General features: G+C 39.1%; 1 protein-coding gene across 1 annotated transcript; it reads right to left on the bottom strand.

Annotated features, from left to right (window-relative positions):
• Nucleotides 1–2,807: 2,807 nt before the first annotated feature.
• LOC133235927 (olfactory receptor 2B6-like) lies at nt 2,808–3,811 on the bottom strand. The gene has a single exon (XM_061397704.1). It carries the CDS (start codon nt 3,744–3,746, stop codon nt 2,808–2,810), a length of 939 nt encoding a protein of 312 aa, XP_061253688.1. The 5' UTR covers nt 3,747–3,811.
• Nucleotides 3,812–18,143: the final 14,332 nt, after the last annotated feature.

Below are 18,143 nucleotides of genomic sequence, written 5' to 3'. Positions count from 1 at the left end.
TGACCCTGTTTCCACTGTTTCCCCATCTATTTCCCATGACGTGATGAAACTGGATACCATGATCTTCGTTTTCTGAATGTTGAGTTTAAGCAAACTTTTTCACTCTCCACTTTCACTTTCATCAAGAGGCTTTTTAGTTTCTCTTCACTTTCTGCCATGAGGGTGGTATCATCTGCATATCTGAGGTTATTGATATTTCTCCCAGCAATCTTGATTCCAGCTTGTGCTTCTTCCAGTCCAGCATTTCTCATGATGTACTCTGCATATAAGTTAAATAAGCAGAGTGACAATAAACAGCCTTGATGTACTCCTTTTCCTATTTGGAACCAGTCTGTTGCTCCATGTCCAGTTCTAACTGTTGCTTCCTGACCTGCATACAGATTTCTCAAGAGGCAGGTCAGGTGGTCTGGTATTCCCATCTCTTTCAGAATTTTCCACAGTCTGTTGTGATCCACACAGTCAAAGGCTTTGGCATAGTCAATAAAGCAGAAATAGATGTTTTTCTGGAACTCTCTTGCTTTTTCCATGATCCAGCGGATGTTGGCAATGTGATCTCTGGTTCCTCTGCCTTTTCTAAAACCAGCTTTAACATCAGGAAGTTCATGGTTCACGTATTGCTGAAGCCTGGCTTGGAGAATTTTGAGCATTACTTTACTAGCATGTGCGATGAGTGCAATTGTGCGGTAGTTTGAGCACTGTTTGGCATTGCCTTTCTTTGGGATTGGAATGAAAACGGACCTTTTCCAGTCCCGTGGCCACTGCCGAGTTTTCCAAATTTGCTGGCATATTGAGTGCAGCACTTTCACAGCATCATCTTTCAGAATTTGAAATAGCTCAACTGGAATAATACAATATACTAATGCATTTATATCGAATCTAGAAAGATGGTAATGATAATCCTATATGCAAGACAGCAAAAGAGATACAGATGTATAGAACAGTCTTTTGGACTCTATGGGTGAGTGAGAGGGTGGGTTGATTTCGGAGAATGGCTTTGAAACATGTATATTATCATATGTGAAATGAATCCCCAGTCCAGGTCTGATGCATGAGACAGGGTGCTTGGGGCTGATGCACTGGGATGACCCAGAGGGATGGTATGGGGAGGAAGGTGGGAGGGGGAGTTCAGGATGGGGAACACATGTACACCCGTGGCAGATCCATGTCCATATATGGCAAAACCACTACAATATTGTAAAGTAATTAGCCTCCAATTAAAATAAATAAATTTATAGAAAAACACCAATACAGTATGCTAACACATATATATGGAATTTAGAAAGATGGTAACAATAACCCTGTGTACGAGACAGCAAAAGAGACAGTGATGTATAGAACAATCTTATGGACTCTGTGGGAGAGGGAGAGGGTGGGAAGATTTGGGAGAATGGCATTGAAACATGTAAAATATCATGTATGAAACGAGATGCCAGTCCAGGTTCGATGCACGATACTGGATGCTTGGGGCTAGTGCACTGGGACTACCCAGAAGGATGGGATGGGGAGGGAGGAGGGAGGAGGGCTCAGGATGGGGAACACATGTATACCTGTGGTGGATTCATTTTGATATTTGGCAAAACTAATACAATTATGTAAAGTTTAAAAATAAAATAAAATAAAAAAAAAACTCCAAAAAATAATAAAAAATGTGAGATTTTATGACAGAGTTTGAAGTTGGATAGGAATCTTAGAACTAATTTTAACAGTTTCAACTTTTATTGATACAGATTCTAAGCATCAAAACTATACTCACATTGTTAAAGTAATCAAGTTACTTTCCAGTCTAGAAATGCAAAGTTTTTTCTTTTTCATCCTGATTCTTACACAGTTTCAAAAAACATTCCTGGCTGTTCCCATTATGCATGAAAATGTTTCCATGTTGTAATTCATTATTAATATTGCTTTCTTGTTCTGTCATGGATTCAGAAGGCTTTGATATATATGATGGTTTTTTGATATATATGAAGAACATTAAGAAATCCACACATTTTGTCCATATATTTTATTCATTTTAGTATTTAATGATACATTCATTGGCTAAAAATACAAAACATTGCAACCTTGTTTGTTAGAGTAACAATGTGTTGTTAAAGAATTAGTAGCAGGATTCCCTGGTGGCTCAGATGGTAAAACGTCTGCCTGCAATGTGGGAGACCCGGGTTCGATCCCTGGTTTGGGAAGAACCCCTGGAGAAGGAAATGGCAACCCACTCCAGTACTCTTGCCTGGAAAATCCCACGAATGGAGGAGCCTGATAGGCTACAGTCCATGGGATTGCAAATAGTTGGACACGACTACGCGACTTCACTTTCTTTCTAGATAAATGGAGGTTGATAAACTTGTGATACTCATAGTTGGTCTAAGGTGTAGACAGCCTCATACTGCATGCACAGTGGCACCATGCTGACCACTTAGATGTGCCCAGTCTTGCAGAGAGTGATGAAATGTTTCTTAGGTGCCATGGTCATAGGGAGTTCACTGATGAATGCTTGTCATGGTATTTTACGATTCACTTGAAATAATTAGTTTTTATTGTAATTCATAGTACATTTGTTTAATGTTTACAACTACTATTTCAGTATGTATCAACCAAAATAGAATGATTTTCTAATACATTTCCACAGAATGCCCTTACTGGTGAGTATAAGCCAAGAATTACCATTGTCTAGGAATATGAAGAACATGACATATTTTGCAAAAAGAACATCACATGATCTGTGGACATATGAGGCTAGAATGAGTTACTAAAGAAACCTCTATAAAACCTACCTCAATGGTTAAATAGTTTCATTTGATGTCTGCTAACTCTTACTTGCAAGTGAATACACTCCTCATGAGGTTGCCCAGTGCCCCCTTTACATCTTTATTCCTCAGAGTGTAGATGAAAGGGTTGAGTGTAGGAGTCACTACTCCATAGAAGAGAGCCATGAACTTGGGCTGGTCTCTTGAGATGGAAGAGGCGGGCTGAAGGTACATGCTAATGGCTGGACCATAAAATAAGAAAACTACTATGAGATGGGAGGAACATGTCCCAAAAGCTTTTTTCCTTCCCTCCAAAGATCTAATCTTAAATACAACATGTCCAATGCAAGCATAGGAAATAAGAATTAAGCACAGTGGCACAGCTAAGAAAAAAATGCATACCACTGAGAGTGTGAGCTCATTAGCACCCTTTTCGCCACAGGCAGTCTTTATCAGAACAGGAATCTCACATACTAAGTGATCCAGGGTATTGTGACCACACAGTGGTAACTGTAAGGTGACAGTGGCCTCTGAGACAGCATAGGTCATTCCACTCAGCCACACGGTGGCCACTAATAAGATACAGACGCGCTGATTCATGATGAGGGTGCAGTGTAGAGGCTTGCAGATGGCCACGTAGCGATCAAAAGACATAACAGCCAAAAGCAGACATTCTGTGCCCCCCATTATGTGGAAGAAATAAAGCTGAACTGCACACCCCACATAGCTGATTGTCTTCTTAGACGTTCCCAGGTTAAAGAGCATCTGAGGGACAATGCTTGTGGTGTAGCACATGTCCAAAAAGGAGAGGTTGGTGAGGAAGAAATACATGGGGCTGTGCAGACGGGTGTCTAACTTGGACACCAGAATGATGGCTATGTTTCCCATCATAGCCATGGGGTATGTTATAAGCAGAATAATGAATAGAGGAAGCTCTAGCCAAGGACGGTCAGCAAAGCCTAGTAGAATAAACTCTTCAGGATGGCTTTTGTTAATTAGTTCCATTATCTTTAATTTGTTTCACCTATAGTAGGGAAATGGCAGGAAAGATAGAAATATTTTGAGAAATGACAAAGCACAGTTATGCAGTGTGCACAATTATGTATGTAGTCATAAGAGATTGGGTACAGTAACTTGGGAAGGGAGATAATTAAATGAATGTGACATCAGGTGACTTAATTACTTTTCATGACTCTACAAAATAAAGGCAACTACCTTAAACAAATAACCTCGCTGAAGGTCAGTTTCCTACTCTGTTTATTAAATATGGGAATAACTGTCTTTGGGCTCTGGTGAGGATTAAATAAGTGACTGTTGTTCCGAAACTCCAAAGTAATGATTTTCATACTTTGCTTGTGAAAATTTTAGCTGAAGAGACTGTTAACATGATTCCTATCTCCAGGTGTCTGATAGAGTAGATGTGGCATGGAGTCCAGGAGTCAGATGGGTCATTATCAGAAACACTGCTGCAAGGCATTATTGAAATATTGAAAAGATTAAAAGCATTGACATAGATATAGGAGAAGACCAGACCAGAGACAACCTAGGAAGCATTATCAGGATAGCCTTGTTCAGAATTTATGGTTACCAGGGAGGGAAGAGTTGGTGGAAGGGATAGTTAGGGAATTGGGGGTTGACATGTACATACAGCTGTATTTAAAATGGATATTCAACAAGGACCTACTGTTTTAGCACAGGGAACTCTGCTCAATATTATGTAACAACCTAAACAAAAAAAAGCATTTGAAAAAGAATAGATATGTGAATATGTGTAACTGAATCACCTTGCTGTAGAGTAGAAACTAACACAACCTTGTAAATCATCTATAGTATAAATTAAAAAGCTAAAAAAGATAACCTTATTCAGATTCAGATATGTTATTATCGTTGAATAATTATATCTTTCCCATGGGAACTGGCGGAGAAGGCCATGGCACCCCACTCGAGTACTCTTGCCTGGAGAATCCCATGGATGGAGGAGCCTGGTGGGCTGCAGTCCATGGGGTCGCTAAGAGTCGGACACGACTGAGCGACTTCACTTTCACTTTTCACTTTCATGCATTGGAGAAGGAAATGGCAACCCACTCCAGTGTTCTTGCCTGGGGAATCCCAGGGACGGGGGAGCCTGGTGGGCTGCCGTCTATGGGGTCGCACAGAGTCGGACACGACTGAAGCAACTCAGCAGCAGAAGCATGGGAACTGGGCTTGCTTCCCTCTTGGCTCAGCTGGTAAAGAATCCACCTGCAATGCGAGAGACGGGGGTTCAATCCCTGGGCTGGGAAGATCCCCTGGAAAAGGGAAAGGCTACCCACTCCAGTATCCTGGCCTGGAGAATTCCATGGACTATATAGTCCATGGGGTCGCAAAGAGTCAGATACAACTGACTGACTTTTACTTCACTTCACTTCATGGGAACTGAGAAGGCTTGTTTTATTCAAATCCGTCTTAGTAATTTAGAATTGAGCAAGAAATTTAAGCATGTCAATTTCCTGAAGTATATAATGAGAGAATTTTGCTATGTAGTGTTTTTCCATACTTAAAAATTTGTTTTTGAATGTAAATTTTCTTGCATAGCTACTTAGTTCAAACTGGGCATTTGATTTTTCATGTTAAATTTTAATTATCTATCTTGTATTAATTTTTCTTCGGTGAGTGGACTTATCCTGTTTTTATCAGAGTTTGGATGGTTATCAATGATTCACTTAATTGCATATAACTACAAACATCCTTTAAGGCCAGAGAATTGATGTCTGGAGGAAATTCTTTATTCCAGTTCAGGATTGGAGACATTATTCATAGGCATAAAGTACTTCATATACTCACGACATGATGCCCTCCATTTCTTAAAGGTTTTGGCTGTGCTGTGCAACTTGGGAGATCTCCGTTCCCCCAACAGGGATTGAACCTGGACCACAGCAGTGAAAATGCCTTATCCTAAGCGCTATAACCACTAGATCACCAAGGAACTTCTCCCTCTCTCTCTCTTTTTTATTTTTTTAAGCTATGAGGCACGTGCAACAACAAAATCAACTAGCTGAGTAAAGCAGTTTTTGAGAAAATTTAAAAAGTAAGTGAATTTTTGTTTATCCTTTTTTTCCTGTTTAGTGTTACATTGTGTTTCATGAAATCTATTATCTTCCGTAAGATGAAAAATAATCAGATAGGAAGTTGAGGTAGTGTATACCAGTGATAAAATTCCAAGTTACTCTGCCAATAAATTATTGATTCAAGGGAAACAGAATTATACTTGCAAAGCATAGATTTCCCATACTTTATTTCATCGAATCCTCAAAGCCATCTTGTGAGCTGTCACACAGAGCTACTCAGGGCCAAGATGTGAATATGGCCCTTTGTTTACACACTAACTCTAGATCAGATGTGTATAATATAGTAATAAAATAATAATTTCAACTCATCCTGAAAGGGTTCTATGCACCAAACACTACAATAAGCACTTTGCACCCATTTAATCTTTAGTACCTAGCCCCAAACCCTATAACAAAGGAAGTTTTAGTACTCATATTTTAAGATGTTGTTAACCAATCATTCTTATTGAGGTTCTAAATATCAAAAAGTAATTAATTCTTTAAATGAGATAGTGAGATAATAAGACTGTAAATTTAGAGTTTTAAGATTCCAAAGAAAGCACATGCAGAGATATTTTCTAAGTGAATATGTTTGCTACAACTTATTCAACTCTGACATTATTTAAGGTATTAAAAGAACATTTCAAATGTAGGAATATATCTTGACCTAAGTTCTCTTTATGGTAAAAGTTCTTTGTGTAGATATATATGAAACAAAAGCATGATGTGAATTAATTTAGTTGTTAAAATAAATATTAAAAAAGGCAATTGCCCACATTAAAATAATTGCACCATATGACATCTATTGTCTATTTGGTTAACATTGTTATACTTACCTTTTTTATTTTTTTACCATGGTTCATCTTTCAATTTTTTTTAAAAGAGTAATTTTAGTCTTGATCCTCCAAAAATTCTTGCATAATTTTTTCTGACTCTCATGACAGTGTTCAGCCAAGTATAATCTCATCAATTGTATTAAATCTGCATTATTTGGAATTTTATATATATTATTCACCTTAGCAAGTGCAGTTTTGTTTGTGAATGGTGATCATCCCAGAGCCTCCTTCATTTCTCCATATATTTCCCTGGAGATTCTACAAAAAGTGTCCTAAATAATGCGATTCTCTTTTGATGTATATTTACACTGTGTAATTCTTTCTTAGGTAACTAATCCTTTTTGTATCATTCTCATAATATTTCATTATTTTTAATTCTTATATTCCAAGAATTTTTAGCCTACTTTTTGATCTACTTTCAGTGATTTTTCGTCACTAATTTCACTTGGAGATAAATAGGGATCTATTTAGCTTCCACTGTTTAAACCAGTGTTCAAAGTCACTTTACCAGAGTACCAATCTATTCCTTTTGACTTCTCCTTTAAATCTCCACTAAAGTTTTCATTCTGGTGTGTCTTATTTATGTATCATTTGTACACCACATTATTTTCTTTATATTTATAGTGATTTTTAAGTTTATATATAGGGAAAGATTGTAGAAGAAAGGAAAATTTATCTGATATCAAAGCATCTGGATGAAACATGTGGACAAGTCAATCTATCAAGTTCTGACTACATATTAAAAATGCTCACATGATTGAATGAAAGCTACATACTTCACTCAGGTGTTTAATATCTGTCAGATTAGTATTTATTAAAATTTACATGATTTTAAGGTTGGTTTAAGTCAAAGACTGAGTTTGATTTCAAAGATAAATCTAGTTGCTTTCTATAGGCATTAAACAATATATTTCCGAAGTTTAGAGAAAGCGCCTGGAAATGAAATGCTCTCTGCTTTTCCTACATATATTAGTTACTTTGAAGTAAACACATTCCAACTTTCCCTAAGATGGGTAGTCTTTAAAACAAGTGTCTTTTTACTCACCTTATTTTGATAACTATAATTTAATAAAAAGGAATTATGGAGGCACACACGAATTTTCAGACTTTCAGATAAGGACAGAGAAACTATAGTATGCCAATGAGTGTCTAAGAATTACCTTCAGAAGTGTGAATTTTTCATGTGACACAATGCTGCCAAAAAGGAAAAAAGCCCAGAATAGGAAGACAGTAGTAGATAATATGAAGAATGCTTTGCAGGTATGCTTTTTGTATTATATTCCTAAGACTCTTGGGCATTCTTTACAAACAGCTCATTTATGCTTATCTCAGATGAGTTAGCAAACAAAGTTCTTTGGGGACTGAGTTCTCCATGGAAATGTGTCTTACGTATAATTAGTTATCTACTAAATGGGGGTTGGTAGCAAGAGTCCTCTACTACTAGATTTGTTTTAAAATAAACTCATTTCCTGACACACTGGAAACTACTTTTATGTTATTTTATTTTTTTAATTTTATTGTTATGATTTTTAATTGAAGCACAATTGACAGCAACATTATAGTATTTTCAGTTGCACAACATACTGATTTGATATTTGTATATGTTGCAAAATGATCACAGTAAGTCTAATTACTATTTGTCACTATGCGTGCATGTTAAATCACTTCAGTCATGTCTGACTCTGCAATCCTATGGACTGTAGCTTGCCAGGCCCCTCTGTCCGTGGGTTTTTTCAGGCAAAAATATTGGAGTGGATTGCCATGCCCTCTTTCAGTGGATCTTCCCGACCCAGGGATGGAAGCTGCATCTCTTGCATCTCTTGCATTGGCAGGTGGGTTCTTTAGCACTAGTGCCAGCTGGGAAGCCCCTTTGTCACTATGCAAGGTTACATATTTACCCCAGAATTTTTAAGATTTACTTTCGTAGCAATTTACTTACAGATTTGTAATGCAATATTATTAACTATAGTCACCATGGTATAATAGTGGTGCATTACATTTTTCTTTTTTGTTTGTTTTTTTTTCATTTGTTTCTTGATTCCATATGTAAGTAAAATCATATGGTATATGTCTTTGTCTAACTTATTTCATTTATCATAATGTTCTCAAGTTCCACCCATGTTGTCTCAAATGGCAAGATTTCATTTTTTGTTACTTCATTGTCCTCTTTATCCATTCATCCATCAACAGTTAACTTAGGCAATTTCCATATCTTGGCTATTGTAAACAATGCTGCAGTTAATACACAGGTGCATATCTTTTTGAATAGTGTTTTCATTTTCTCCAGATAAATATTAAGAAGTGGAATTGCTGGATCATATGATAGTTATATCTTTACTTTTTTGAGGAAACATCATACTATTTTCAGTAATGGCTACTCCAATTTTTATTCCCATGAATAGTGCACTGCTGCTGCTGCTGCTAAGTCGCTTCAGTCGTGTCTGACTCTGTGCAACCCCATAGACGGCAGCCCACCAGGCTCCCCCGTCCTTGGGATTCTCCAGGCAAGAACACTGGAGTGGGTTGCCATTTCCTTCTCCAATGCATGAAAGGGAAGAGTGAAAGTGAAGTCGCTCAGTCGTGTCCGACTCTTAGAGACCCCATGGACTGTAGCCCACCAGGCTCCTCCATCCATGGGACTTTCCAGGCAAGAGTACTCGAGTTGGGTGCCATTGCCTTCTCCGAATAGTGCACTAGGGTTCCTGCCGGGGACCAGCCCTGGCTGATCCAGGGTATTCGAAGGAGAGACGGCTTAGGCGACCTATTCAAATGTTAATTTGAGATATAAAGAGTAATAGAATGAGGATAGCTCAGTAGGAAAATTCAGTGGAGAAAAGAAGCTGAGTAGCTTGGTTTACGTGGAATATCAATATAACCCGTGACACCAGGTTAGCTCTGACCACGGAGGCCGCAGGCGCCCTCTCGAATAGCGGAAGGTGCCCCACCTTAGACACCTTCTAGAGTGGGTCTTAGAAGCCCAGGCAAATAAATGGTCGCAGAGGATATCCACGCTCCAGATGGAGAATCAGCTGGAAGTTAAGGAGTAAAATGACATGGGGAGACCAAGCGTTGGTGGGCAAGGCCCATAGCTTTATTTTTAACAGGGGCTTATATACCCTAAGTTACACATAGAGGATAATAGGGGATGCAAAGTCAGCAGTCTTTGACCCTTATAAAAAACCAGGGTTTCTTTCCTGCAAATTTATCGTATACAAATGGTTTAGGTGATTTACATCATCTTCTGGCCAGAAGGCCTATTAACATTTTATGACTCTTGACAAGGACTTATCAACAAAGACTTATTTTTTCTAAGAGTAATTATTTTAAGGTTTGCCGCCATCTTCCAAAGATAAAATTGCATTCCTATAGGGCGGATGTGTAATGGGTTTACAACAAAGGAAAGAATTTATTACCTTAAGGGTCTAAAGTTACTAACACCAAGGCCACTACTTATTTTTTCTACATACCAACTATTAATTAATACACATTCAAGGATACAATACAGGGGATGTGAAAACTTGGCAACAAGCATTGGCTCATCAATGAAATCTTTTACTAGTTTTATTCTGACAGTTTCTAACTCTCTGAGAGGCTCTAAGCTATTTGAATATCTTAAGCTTCCCGTGTCTCTCGAGGCTGGGAGACTGTAAACAATCGTATGCATAGCTGTAGGAGTCCGGGTAAATTTGTCAGGCAAGTTAGAGAACTATCTGAGGGGTTTGGATTTAAACACTCCTAATCGCCCAGGAACTTTATTAATTGGAGTTGTAAGTTAACTCTTTGACAGAGAGAGCGAGATGGTGGTGGGGGACAGCCCCCAGTAAAGTCAGAGGTGAGAGCACAAAGCAATAAAGTAGGCAGACTCTGTTTTTTTGAGGGGGGGGGGGTAGATGCTCGAGAATATCCAGGGGGACTCCTGAGACTCATCCCGCCTTTGCGTATGCCGAGCCTCCTTCCTCATGACCTTTGTCACGAGTGGAATGTCTCTCGCCGGCTCCCGGCAGGTTCCCTTTTTTCCACCTCCTTACTAATACTTGTTATTTTTAATCCAATTGATAATAGCCGTTCTGATATGAGAGGTGATATCTCATTGTAGTTTTGATAGGCATTTCCTTAATTGTTAGTGATGTTGAACATTTTTTCATGTGGCTGTATACCATCTCCATGTCTTCTTTAGAAAAAGATCTATTTAGCACTTCTGCCCATTTTGCAATCTAATTGTATGAATTCTTTGTTTATTTTGGATATTAACCCCTTATTAAATATAAAATTTGAAAACATATTATCCCATTGTGTAGGTTGCCTTTTTATGTTATTCATGGTTTTCTTTGCTGTGCAGAAGCTTTTTAATTTGATGTAATCTTATTTGTTTATTTTTGCTTCTCTTGTCATTACCTTTGAAGTTAGAACCCCCCAAAATCACCAGTGACAATATCAAGGATTATTTCTTTTTAGCTCTGCTATTGCTTTTTGTAGGGATTACATTAAATTTGTAAATTGCCTTGTGTAATGTGGACATTTTAACAATATTCTCCCAATCTATAAGCACGGAATATTGAAAGGTTGTTGTTAAATCACGCAAAGACACTGGGATTCTTGGCCCCCAGAGGAGAAGAATTCAATCCGGGGCCAGAGACGAGGCTTGATCACTCAGAGCTTTTGTGTAATAACGTTTTATTAAAGTATAAAGGAGATAGAGAAAGCTTCTAACATAGGCATCAGAAGGGGGCAGAAGAGTACCCACCTGCTAGTCTTCAGCTGGATGTTATATAGCTGAAAGAAAGGAATGTCTTAAAATTCAGAATGGCACCAGGCCCCTCACCCATAAGATGCATTTTGGGATAACCTTGGCACCAAATGGTTTATCCTGGGCCATAAAATGATTAACTTGAATCTTGAAGAAGGGCAGACCACCATACAAATAGTTTCATTTACATAGATTAGGGGAACAATATCTGAATATAACATACTGGTTTGTCAAGTAGGGTCTGAGCCAAGAGGCAGAACAGACTTGAAGACGGAGTTTGGGGGTAAATGCATAGCACATTAGCATAGCTTAAGACAAACATTTCCATAAGAAAAAGGCATTGGTTAACTTAAGGTGAAACCAGATGTCATTATGGCAACACATTATGGCAATTTTAAGCAAAACCTCCTTTTAAATTTGTATAGAGAAGGAAAAAAATATCACCAGTTTCTTTCCTCCTGCCACTTAAGAGAGATAAAAATGTCTGACACTTGCAGGGTATTTCCTCCATTTGGAGACCCCTGGCCTTCCTTCCTGTTACCCTCTCAATATCTTTTCATCTATTTGTATCTTCTTCAGTTTTTTCATTAGTGTTTTATAGTTTTCATTATAAGTCTTTTACCTTCTTAGTTAAATTTATTTCTAGGCATTTTATTCTTTTGATGCAATTGTAAATGGAATTGTTTTCTTGATTTCTTTTTCTGATAGTTTGTTGTTGGATAATAAATTTAAATAAGATACTATTAGTACAAAAGTAGCTTGAATAAGTGATTCTAGAGAATTTATATCTGAGTTCTTTGAATATCTTACTTTGTTCATTTGTAGACTATCTTACATAAGATTTAATTATTTCTGGCCATGAAATAAAGGAGCATAAGAATCAGTTGAAGAGAGAAGAAAAAGAAAATCATTAAGTAGTCTTTCATGTGAGGAGAAATCAAGTGATACTTAAAAAATACCTTCAGGAGACCAAGATGGTGGAGTGGGAGGGCACGGGGCTCACCTTTCTGAGAAACACATCAAAACTATAATGACATATGCAGGGACACTTGCTCAAATTTACCTGGGGACAGCAGAACTACTCTACTATAACCAAAGCTGTAATGAAAGATTCATATGCAATTGGGTAGGAAGAGAGAAACAGTTTGGTTGGGACTCACATCCCTAGGAGGAGACACAAAAGAAGAGGGGATATCACAGGCTTGGGTATCCTCTCTGGGGAGCAAGGTATTAAGGCCCATATTAGACACCTCAACCCTGGAGTCTGACACCAGGAATAGGAGACCCCTCAGCTGGTTTGAAAACCAGTGGAGCTTACTGGAGTAAGAAACTGCGACTCTGCTCTTGAAGAGTGCAGACACAATCATGCTTACTCATGATCAAGAGCAGAGACTGCATATTGAAAGATTTCTGGGCTCTGGCTGACTTGTCAGAACCACCCCAGCATGTGCAAGAGCCTACACTGAGTTCCTGCACCAGGCCTTTTTATTCCAGTGATATTCCCCACTGAGGAGGTGATATCTATTGGCAATGAGAGTGAACACACTTGATGGGAGCTGAGACATCTTGATTCACTGGCCCGGCCTGTAAGCAGAGTAGAGGCAGCCATTACTAGCTTGCAAGTCCCTGGGGGAAGATGGAGCTACCTTCAGACTAATTTCAGACCCAGCTCTCCCAGCAAAGACACTGGGCACACACAAGCTGCCTAGGGATGCTCCCATACAAGCACGGTCAAAGACCAGGATAGGTAACGATTTCATTTAATTTTGAAGAGACAGAGAAAGTTAAAATGAGAAGACAGAATATGTTGCAAATGAAAGAACAAGAAGCAACTGAAAAGACCCTAATGAAACAGATAACTTACCTGATAAAGTTTCAAAGCATTTGCAGTAAGAATGCTAACTGCACTGGGGAAAAATTGATGAACACAGTGAAAATTTTACCAAACTAGAAAATAGGAAAAGCCTTCATTATAATGTCCATTTTGTCTGACATGAATATTGCTATCCCTTCTTTCTTGTTTCCATTTGCATGAAATATCTTTTTCCATTCCCTCACTTTCAATCTGTGTGTGTCTTTAGCTCTGAAGTTAGTCTGTTGTAGGCAGCATGTACCTGGGTCTTGTTTTTTTATCCAGTCATCCATCATATGTTTTATCACTGGATCATTTAGTCCATTGACATTTAAAGTAATTATTGATGGGTATGTACTTATTGCTATTTTATTATTTTCTGGTCGTTTTGGTAGTTATTCTCTGTTCTTTTCTTCTTTTATTATTTTCTATTGATTTCTTAGCTAGTATTCTTCTGTTCTTTACTCCCTTGTTTTTGTATCTATTGTAGGTTTTTGATTTGTCATTACTATGGCTTGTATATCTATATCTATATCTACTTGTTTTAAACTGGTAGTCATTTAAGTTCAAACACATTCTGAAAGATCTACAGTTTTTACTCCTTTTCTCCTTATTTTGTATTTTGGATATTATATTTTATATCTTCATGTTAATCATGTGTTGTTTATTGTAGTTGCAGTTATTTTATAATCTTTTGTCTTTTAATCTCTATATGTAAGTAGTTAATCTTCTGCTTTTAGTATATAATTGCCTTTCTTATTGGGATTTTCTCTTCCCTATAGATTCCTATTGTTTTCCACTCAGAAATGACCCTTTTAACATTTCTTTTAGGATAGATTTAGTTGTGATAAACTCTTTACTTATCTGAGAAGTTCTTTATCTCTCCTTCAACTCTAAATGACAATCTTGCACAGTAGAATATCCTAGTTGTAGGTCTTTCCCTTTCAGCATTTCGAATATGTCATACCACTTCCTATGACCTGCAAAGTTTCTGCAGAGAAACCAACTGAGAACCCATAAGGATTCTCTTGTATATTACTCTTTTTTTCCCCCCTCTGACTGTATTTGTAATACAGTTCTCTCTTTTTCTTTATCCTTTGCCATTTTAATTATAATATGTCTTGGTATGGGTCTGTTTGAGTTCAACTTTTTTGAATCCTTTGTCCTTTCTGTATCTGAATATTTGTTTCCTTCTTCATATTTTGGCAATTTTTATCAATAATCTCATCAGATACATTTTAAGATCCCCCCTTTTCCTTCTGTGAACCCTATAATGTGAATATTGATAATGTTGTCTCATTGATAATGTTGTCTCAGAGAGCTTTTAAACTGTTCTCAGTTTTTAAAATTTTCTTTTTTTTTTCTGTTCTGATCGAGTGATTTCCATTATCCCTATCTTCCAGATCACTTATGAGTTCTTCTGTATCAATTAGCCACCTATTCATTCCTTTGACTGTTTTTTTTTTTTAATTTCATCTCTTGAATTCTTCATTTCTGATTGAGTATATTTTATGTTTCTAGTTCCCTGTTAAAATTCTCACTGTGTTCATCTATTCTTTTCCTTAATTCAGTTAACATTGTTATTACTAGTGCTTTGAATTATTTATCTGGTAAATTGTTTATCTCTGTTTCATTACTTCTTCCGGGTTTTCTCTTGCTCTTTTAATTGAAACCAGTTCCTCTGCCTTTTCATCTTGCTTTACTTTCTCAACCTCTAGGAATTTAGATAAAACAGTTACCTTTTGTGGTCTTACGTGAGTGTCACTCTGTGGGAATGTCCTTGTATGGATTGCATGTGCTGATTTCTTTGGTAGGAGAACTGGATTTGACATGGATACATGTCACTTCTTTCCTCAGGATGTACTAACAGCCATCACCTTAGTAGAAGATGGAGGGACTGAAACTGAGCTGGATGTGAAATGGGATTTCCCCTCTGCTCATGACTGTCACCTCCTAATTGGGAGTGGGTTTTGATCCCAGGTTGCTGGAGCAGAACCCCTGAGGGCTGGGCCCAAGCTGGCTCTTTTCCCTTTAAGAGTGTGCTTTTTCCTCTCCTGCACCAGGACCTTTGCCCCATAGTGGGGAAGTGCTGAAGCAAGGGAGGGCCCAAGCAGGCTCTTAGCTTGTGTTGGCAGTAGACAGATCCAAACTGTCCCTGATGCACTTCTTGAGCAGGGGCCAGCAAATATTTCCTTCACTCTGCTCGGATGCAGTTTTGGATCCAAGTCCGCTTTGTCTCTCATAGCCGATTATTCCCCCCAACCTCTGCCACTTTACCCTTTTATGGAACCACACCACAGGGAAGGCAGGCCTCACCTGGACATTTGGCATGTATCAGTGTGTGAACTGTGGCAGACTGGCTACTGTCAGAGTTCTGGGTTGTTTCCAGTGTGATGCTTGAGTAAGCTCCAATAATGGCCACCACCTGACCCAGATGCCAACCTGGGACTGAGTCAACTCTGTGTCCCATTTTTGAGCATTCTTCTTGGTCATGACACACCCAGATCCAGTGCTGCACTACAATGTGAATTAAGTGATACTGAAGTGTTTGCTTGGCTTGGGTCAGGGCATGTGCAGAGGCTTTCTCCAGAAACCCTGGAGCCACTGGAGTAGTCTTCACTCCACCATCTTTGCCCTGCCTTGAGGGTAAGCTAGTGATGTGCACTCATCACCAGCAGAGTCAAGCTTCCCACAGCCCTCCTGTTAGTCCCAGTGATCCTCTGGTCAGTCAAGAGGACTCATCCGCCCTGTGTAGGACCCCAGGATTGGGTCACTCAATCTGTAGCGCCAGTGTCTCACTCCCTAGGACATATCTCTGCCCATGTATTCTCCTTTTTTCCCCTCTGAGTCCCCATCTGGGGCAGCCATCTCAAACTTGATTGATCTGCTTTGAACTCTTTGTCAGGTGAATTATCTAGTTTCATTAGGGTTTTTTTCAGGTATGTTCTTTGTTTGAAACATATTACTTTGTCTTCTCATTTTGTTTAACATTCTCTGTCTTTATCAAATTAGGTGAAATAGTTACCTATCCTAGTCTTGAGGCATACTTAAGCATTCTGTGTGTGCCCAGGGGCTTTAGCAGGAGAGCTGGATCTAAAGTGAGCATGGGCTGCATCTTCTCTCCGTGTGTTCTGGCAGCCACCACCTTGGTGTGAGGTATGGCTAGTGTAGGAGGGGCTTGAGTCAGAGTCAGGTGGGAGTGAGCACCTCTCTTGTGCTCATCATCCTTTTGGAGGTGGGTTCAGGGCCCAAGGGGCTAGACAAGGAACCCTGACAGAGTTGGGTTTCTCCTGGGTATGATGGTTGTCTCTACCTTGGTTGAGCCCTTGCCTGGGCCTAAGGGCATGAGGTTGCACTCTTGGGCTGGTTTCACTTTTCCCCCAGTATGTATGCCTTGGTTAGAAGCTGGGTTGGGGCGAGAGCAGTTGGTGCCATGCCAGTAAGGTGGCCTCTTGCCCACCAGTGATAGTGTTCTCCTCCCTAGTTTTTGCTCCTCTCATGTGTGAGCATGGACACATACACTGGCAATGGCTGCCTTGGCCCTGGTCAGGGCACGACTGGGGTCCAAGCCAGCTCCTTTCCTTCTAAGTGTGGGTGTTCTCATTGGCAACAGCCTTTGCTACAGAGGAGAGCAATGCCAGGGCGAGAGGGGCTGGAGCTGGAGGCTGGTGTGGGCTGGGGTCTTGCTGGTGCAGTCCTGGCAGGCTGACCAGAGCCCATGCAGTTTTCAGTTTGTAGCTTCTGCGCCATGATCAAGAGTAAAGACGACTGTGGGTGCTCTCTTTAAGAGTGGACTCTTAGTTTCTTATAGTTCTGATCTAAGCCCCATTGATTTTTTTTTTCATTTTATTTTATTTATTTATTTTTTTACTTTACAATATTGTACTGGTTTTGCCATACATCAACATGCATCCGCCACGGGTGTACACGTGTTCCCCATCCTGAACCCCCCTCCCACTTCCCTCCCCATACCATCCTTCTGAGTCATCCCAGTGCACCAGCCCCAAGCTTCCTGTATCCTGCATTGAACCTGGACTGGCGATTCATTTCTTATATGATATTATACATGTTTTAATGCCATTCTCTCAAATCATCACCCCCCTCCCTCTCCTACAGAGTCCAAAAGACTGTTCTATACATCTGTGTCTCTTTTGCTGTCTCACATACAGGGTTGTCATTATCATCTTTCTAAATTCAATATATATGCGTTAGTATACGGTATTGGTGTTTTTCTTTCTGGCTTACTTCACTCTGTATAATAGGCTCCAGTTTCATCCACCTCATTAGAACTGATTCAAATGTATTCTTTTTAATGGCTGAGTAATACTCCATTGTCTATATGTACCACTGCTTTCTTATTTTTTTTTTATTTTATTTTTAAACTTTACATAATTGTATTAGTTTTGCCAAATATCAAAATGAATCCGCCACAGGTATACATGTGTTCCCCATCCTGAACCCTCCTCCCTCCTCCCTCCCCATACCATCCCTCTGGGTCATCCCAGTGCACTAGCCCCAAGCATCCAGTATCGTGTATCGAACCTGGACTGGCAACTCGTTTCTTACATGATATTTTACATGTTTCAATGTCATTCTCCCAAATCTTCCCACCCTCTCCCTCTCCCAGAGAGTCCATTAGACTGTTCTATACATCAGTGTCTCTTTTGCTGTCTCGTACACCGGGTTATTGTTTCCATCTTTCTAAATTCCATATATATGCGTGAGTATACTGTAATTATGTTTTTCCTTCTGGCTTACTTTGTATAATAGGCTCCAGTTTCATCCACCTCATTAGAACTGATTCAAATGTATTCTTTTTAATGGCTGAGTAATACTCCATTGTGTATATGTACCACAGCTTTCTTATCCATTCATCTGCTG

Source organism: Bos javanicus, chromosome 23, assembly GCF_032452875.1.
Source record: "Bos javanicus breed banteng chromosome 23, ARS-OSU_banteng_1.0, whole genome shotgun sequence".
Taxonomy (NCBI): domain Eukaryota; kingdom Metazoa; phylum Chordata; class Mammalia; order Artiodactyla; family Bovidae; genus Bos; species Bos javanicus.
Note: the sequence above shows the minus strand (reverse complement) of the source record. Positions and strands in the feature narration are given on the sequence as shown.

Coding starts and splice junctions, on each gene's coding strand:
- LOC133235927 (XM_061397704.1), bottom strand. CDS start 3,746: ATGGAACTAATTAACAAAAGCCATCCTGAAGAGTTTATTCTACTAGGC.